We start from the raw sequence: 6,490 nt of genomic DNA, 5'->3' as shown, positions 1-6,490 counted from the left end.
CCCCGCTGCGATCGAGCTCTATCGATGCCTGCAGGAGGCACTGCGATCACTCCTCTTGCTACTTCGCTGGAAGTCATGGCAAAGACATCTCTACTCTCTTTCTCTCTCTCTCTCTCTCTCTCTCTCTCTCTCTCTCTCTCTCTCCATGATCCTGTGAAGAGCTTCATATGGATCATCACATTTTTGTAGGCACTAAACAACAGACATAAAAGAACTCAGAAGCAATCAGTCTTCTAAGCATCTTATCCTCCGGCATCAAATGTTGGATCAGTGATGTCCTTTTTGAAGTCTAGCTTGTTGTTTGAGGTGGGCACGTGCTCCTATTGGTGTTCATGGGGTGTTGCAAAGCTGTGGGCTCTCAATGTAAAGGAGATTTCCTTGGCAAAAGAGCTTGAAAATTTGGTGTGCTGTTTTTCTTGTTTTGCCATTTTGTTTTACATGAGACATGTAGGAAATCCTGAGCTCAAAAGTTCACTAAGATTCATTTGCATAAACTACACTTTGGCAGAAAAATTATAACATTTATTACAAAATACAATAATCAGTTAAAAACAACCCATTCATCATCGAATGAATCTAGGACGTACAATTTGCCTTGCTTCTCCACACATTGTCCAATATTCCAGCGATGGGTAACTTTGGTAAAATCCACACACTTTGACAGCGCAAGAAGGAATGGGGTTACATCTGCCAAGAAGTGGTCATCCTTTGACCCCTCAAACTTTGGAGCCACCACCACGCTCTCTTGATGACCTTGGTAGAAGTCAATAATGTCATCCAGTGCCACCACCCGCTTGAAATCCCGAAACCCTACATGGTCAAGATTCTTGACTTTCGTCCCGTCCTTTAGAACAACGCAATTGCCACCATGTAGCCTCCTCGACACAAGCCCCCCAGTAGGATCCAGATGGTCAACCACAAGGTTGACATACTTCTCCTGGGCGGCACTAAACACCACGATATCGTACACTTTTGAAACCTTCCCCAGAAATTCATCTACTCCTGGTCTCTTCATCATGTGGAGTGGTGCATCATCGTCGAATTCCATGCTGAAATCTACAGAAGAGACGAGATCCTTATGAGCGTATACCAGTGTATTGTCTAGATCGAGAATGAGTGTCTTCTTCATGATACCCTAAAAAATGACTCGTATTCCGTGGAAATGAAGAAGGGCCACAAAAGGTGACCAAAGGTGCCACGTCTGCCCTAAACTCTATCCGACGTGGCCTTTTGTATTCTTGTACCCTACTATTGGCAAAGCCCAAGGGAGCCGGAGGAGCGCGTCGATCCTCAATGCAGCTTAGATTCCAAATCTAGGGCTGCCGTGATCGTCTGGCAAGGGCAGAGGTGAGTGCGCTGCTGGTTTGCGGCCTACTGTTGGCGAGGCGGAAGGAGCATGCAATTGTAGCAAGTTTGTTGTGAATCCATTGACGGACAGCTGATGTGCGCATTCTAGGCTCCAGCCGTTGGATAAGTGCAGTAACGACTCCTCAATCTCTTTTGTGCTTTCAGCAACGACTCACAATGTTAACACTGACCAGAGTCCACCATGGAGAGGAAGAGAGCTGCTGGTCCGAAGAAACTACACACTCAGAAGCGATCCGACGTCATGCTCGAAAGGACCCGCCCACTGGATCCGATTAACCGAGCTCGATCAGGTTGGTCAAAACTTGAAACATCTGCACTTGTCTGATGAAGATCCTCGTTGAAGCAGGAGCAGGAGAAACTGATCATGATGCATCCGCGTTGCAGGCTGCTCCTGACGCTGGTACGAGGAATTCCTTTTGTTGGCTGACACGACTCTTTGCTGGTTTGATTCATGACTTGCAGAATATGTTCGGCAATTCCTCGCAATGGCGCAACGCTTGGAGAGATTCAAGATGCTCTCGGCGAATGTTGTGACCGGGATCGTGGAATCGATCCAAAAGGGAGGGGAGACTCCAGTTGCAGCAGCAGGTGGATACAATAATTTGTCTCTTTGGCATCTTTTCGCTTCTGAGTGGCCCCTTGTCTCTCTTGTCCAGGCCGCTTCTGCAGCAGCTACGAAGTGCTCGCTTGTGTTGGCCAGGGGGCGTCCGGGAAAGTATACAAGTGCCGTAGCAAGGAGGACGAACAAATCTACGCCATCAAAGTCATCAAGGTTCGCACAGCAACGAAGTCCAGAGACCAGGATGTCGCGCTCGTCTTCAAGGAGGGAGAGATGCTCCAGCGCTGCGAACACCCCAACATAGTCAAATACTTCGACATGTGGAAGGAGGAAGGCGAGCCGGGCAAGTCGAAAGTGTACATTGTCATGGAGTTTTGTGGCCGCTCGCTCCAGTCGGTGCTCCTCGGCGGTGAGTCACCACCTGCAGATGCGTTTAGGCAGCTTCTTCAAGCTGTGGCGCATGTGCACGACAACGTGGGTGTTCATCGGGATATAGCACCACACAACATCTTCGTCACAGACGATGGACGCATCAAGCTGGGAGATTTCGGTCTTGGTAGGCAAATGAAACATCTCTTCCATCTCTCATTTGTTGGCTTACAGCTAAAAATAAGGAGTCCATGCTCGAGACCGAAAATATCAAGAAGGGGAGAGCAGTTTACTACTCTCCCCAGCGCCGGAGCAACTCAACCTACACTGACATGCTTGCGCTTGGAGTTATACTCTTCGAACTTCATTGGAGGTGTCCCCCGGACCAGGTTTGGCTGCAGTTTGTGCAACGTGCTTGCTTAGTTTGGTGAATCTGTGTAGGAAAGGGAGTCGGTATTGATTGACGTCCGGGATGGCGTTTTACCAGCAGACTGGGCGTACCAACACCCATCAATTGCGCCCAAGGTGTTGGAGCTGGTCGCAGCAAGACGCGACCAGCGTCCATCCGCGCGCGACATCCTCTGCGATCCTGCCTGGCAATCTGTTTGGTGAGTTTCTTTCATTACTCTGATTCTCTGCTTGGCTTCTAACATGTCTGTTTGCAGCTGATCGTTGTAGTTGTTTAGATTTACTTGCTCCTTTTTGTCATCTTTGCAGTCTTGGTCTTTTTCAGCATGCTGATTTCGATTCAGAAATATGAATTCGTTGCCAGTTCATTGCATTTCTGCCAGGCCGAGTTGTTCTCGATCAAGGTTGCTGAACAACTCAAGGGCTTCCGACATTCTTGTAGTCAGGTTCGGTTCAAGGAACAGGATTGGTAAACAGCACATTGACGGGAGATGCAACAGCGTGGTGTCCACGGCTGGCTTCTTGTAGGGTCCATGCATCTCACCTCAAGTGGGCAGAGATCGAGTGGAAGCTGGAGAGCTATCCCAATTCTCGGGAGATGCGATGAAGAAAATGGCGGGATTGTTGATTTTTGTAGAAAGAATATTCGCACCTTTGACCGGTTGACCTTTTTACAGGGAAACGTTTTCCTACAGGAATGCCGAGTACCTTTTTGACGAGTCTGCAAAATTATAGAAAGAAAGATAAGTTAGACAATTAACTTTGACACTGATTACAAGTTAATTAGAGAAAGTTTAAGAGCCCTTAGATTAGAGAATATCCAAGAATATATTTAGATATCTAGGTATATGACTTTACTCTGTAAAGCAAAATAAAAAGAAAATCTGTAAGTGCATGAAATATGGACATAAAATATAAAAATATGCATATTCAATTAGCTAAATATGTATATTCAATTATTAGTGATCTAAATTGAAACCAATTCAATGGCTATCAAAATCCTATTACGGTAATAATATAAATGGCATTGTAACCATACACTTGAACCTTATATCATCCTCTCCTTTTGGAAGGAAGGAAAGTAGTTATAATTGTCTGGTTGATAGGGATTTGAAGGAATATTAGGTGGAGGAACTAGTGGATCTATAGATGCTAGTTATTTATGATCCTTTTGTATGAAGTATTTCAGCTATTTTATATGCACAATTTTTAGAAGATTAACCTATTGAATGTTATGCCAAACTTCATATACTTGTGGTCCAATATAAAAAGGATGATTTGAGAGATAATCCATAAAGGTTTAAATATAGGAGGAAAGGGCCCATGAATAAAAGTGCACCCTTTCTTTTAATTGATTAAGGGTCTTGAAATATTTTGAATAGGTGACTTCCCGAGAAGTATAAATTCAAGAGATTACATCCAACTTACCACAATATTTAATACAGTCTCTTCCAATAAGTAAGGAGCTGTTTAGACAAACTATACACTATAAGATTGGGAAGATTAATTAACATAAGGTCATCTGCTTTATACTCTATAGGTTAACAATAATGGGAGTTGTAACACCATTGTTATCCCATTTGCATGCAACTCAAGTGTTGGGAATATGATTGTAGGTATCGAAAATTACCTATGAATGAGTCATTTCAGATATTTTTTCTTTACTGCCACGACAGCAAGAGGTTGGTATTGCTAAACTCTTTATCAATCTCCACCCAAGCTAATTGAGAAACTAGTCATCATGTATGTACTTATACTAGATAAACATAATATAGGAACTCTTATATGTTTCTTGCTGAGCATACTCGACTCAGTATGAGAAGCTCATATGTAACCCCCATTATATTGAGCTTGGTTCTTTAATATTCACTAAATAAATTTCAATCTTATTCCAAATACTAACTCTTGGTATTAAGGGTGATAACTTAAAGCATGTTTTCCGAAGTTCAAATGTGTAGTAGGGATTGTGGGTATGTCAGGCATGGCCAATTAACCTAAGGCATACTCTAGCTCCTGTTTGCATACCTATTTTTGTTTTGCATTCGGTTTAACCCAAGTTCTATACCATACTAGCTAGTGGAGTACCCATATCCTTGTGTTAAGCCACTGATATGCTAAAATAGCACTAAATTTTATTTGGCTCTGTTTAGCTTCGTTTTGTGTGTTAATCTTGGCATTAGGATATTTGATGCTCTAGGACTATTCTTATGTCACTTCATGCTTCTATTCTTTTGCTTCTTGGGCTAAATGTTCAAGAGTCACTCTATACTCTAGTTCCTTCGTTCCTTAGCTGCAAGTTTGGGAGTTTGATTCCATTCCTTTGTTTAATGGCTTAAGGCCCTAAAACTCGGGTTCCACTCCGCTGTCCTTGGACATGTGGCATATAAAAAATTTAGGTTCTGCTTCATAGTTATTCTATAATAAATCACTATAGAATAAAGGGTGAAAACCATGTGTGCTATACTAAATGTTTAATAAATGCTACTTGAACTAGTGGAAAAATGCTCGTTAAACACTAATTCTAAGACTTAGCATTGGTAGTTCATAGCAATTGTAAAGGTGAATTCAACTCCATTGATAATATCAAATCATGACCATATATAAGTTCATATGGTGAAGCACTAATGAAACTTTGTACCCCTATGCCATATGTATACTAAAGAAGTGGCAAATAATCATCCCAATTTAAATCCTAATCATCCTTTTGAAAGTCTGAATAAGCTATTATACCAAACCATTGGTTCATAAATGATAAGCACTTGTGAAAGTGTTGTGTATCCTTACCTAAGACATTAAAATGTGAAATATCTTAACTATAAATATGAGACTTTATTTGAGAGAATCTACTATAAACATGAATGCTAGAATACCACTCAATTTTGGAAGAAGTATTTAACAATAGTCACAAATGCACTAACAAAAGCACTAGCTTCCACCCAATGAATCAAGTAGTTAGAGGCAATAATGATATATTCATTGCCATGAATTGACTATGGAAAAAGGCCCTATCAAATCAACATCACCAACTTAAATGGATGGGAAATTACAATTAACTCCAATTGTCCTTCTGTAACATGAAGAGTATTATGAGTTTGGCATTAAACATAGCTATATATATATATCAAATAATATCATATCACATCTTTGACTAATAAAAAGACATGTGTAGCTTCTTAGTCACATGATAATGTACAATATACTTGTTTAGAATAGAAGAGTCATGGTAAGCATAAAGAAAGAGTAGAATAAAGATTGAAAGCACTATATTACCTCACCAACTTCATGTGAGTTTTTATGGATGACTTCAGCATCTTTAACAGCAAAAAATAACATCCCCAACATCTTGAGAAATGCTTCATCAAATGTCAAGAGAACAACATCACCTTAAACCCTGACAAATCTACCTTTTTCGTCAAATCTGGCATCCTACTTGGACACATCATCTGCAAAAAAGGCATCCTCATTGACAAAGCTAAGACTCTTGCCATCATCAATATGCAACACCCAACAAACACCACTAGACTACGATCCTTCCTCGGCAAAATGAAATACCATCAACGCTTCATCAAAGATTATGTGAAGATTGCAAAACCCTTTATAGATCTTTTGAAGAAAAATCATGTTTACAACTGGACTCAAGATTGCCAACAAGCATTTGACATGCTCAAGAATTCCTTAACAAGGGCTCCAATACTCGCCCAACCAAACTAGGACAAAGACTTCAATACATATCGATGCCTCTAATTATGCCATCAGAGCAATACTTCTCACAACAAGACCTCAAAG

The 6,490-nt window shown here is 41.3% G+C and overlaps 1 protein-coding gene across 4 annotated transcripts; it reads left to right on the top strand.

The window, feature by feature from the left end:
- The first annotated feature begins 1,233 nt into the window (after positions 1–1,233).
- On the top strand, positions 1,234–3,072 carry LOC112343869 (eukaryotic translation initiation factor 2-alpha kinase-like). Of its 4 annotated transcripts, none has more exons than XM_024667936.1 (8): positions 1,234–1,474; positions 1,542–1,658; positions 1,712–1,768; positions 1,831–1,956; positions 2,025–2,483; positions 2,531–2,685; positions 2,738–2,904; positions 2,962–3,072. In XM_024667936.1, the coding sequence occupies exons 2-8, from the start codon at positions 1,550–1,552 to the stop codon at positions 2,963–2,965; spliced, it is 1,077 nt and encodes a 358-aa protein (XP_024523704.1). In that variant the 5' UTR covers positions 1,234–1,474; positions 1,542–1,549; the 3' UTR covers positions 2,966–3,072. The 4 variants fall into 4 exon arrangements, with proteins under 4 accessions (XP_024523704.1, XP_024523705.1, XP_024523701.1 ...); XM_024667937.1 differs by having other exon boundaries at positions 1,234–1,479; positions 1,715–1,768; XM_024667933.1 differs by having other exon boundaries at positions 1,234–1,479.
- Positions 3,073–6,490: the final 3,418 nt, after the last annotated feature.

Source organism: Selaginella moellendorffii, unplaced genomic scaffold (assembly GCF_000143415.4).
Source record: "Selaginella moellendorffii unplaced genomic scaffold, v1.0 SELMOscaffold_256, whole genome shotgun sequence".
NCBI classification, from domain to species: Eukaryota; Viridiplantae; Streptophyta; class Lycopodiopsida; order Selaginellales; family Selaginellaceae; genus Selaginella; species Selaginella moellendorffii.
Note: the sequence above shows the minus strand (reverse complement) of the source record. Positions and strands in the feature narration are given on the sequence as shown.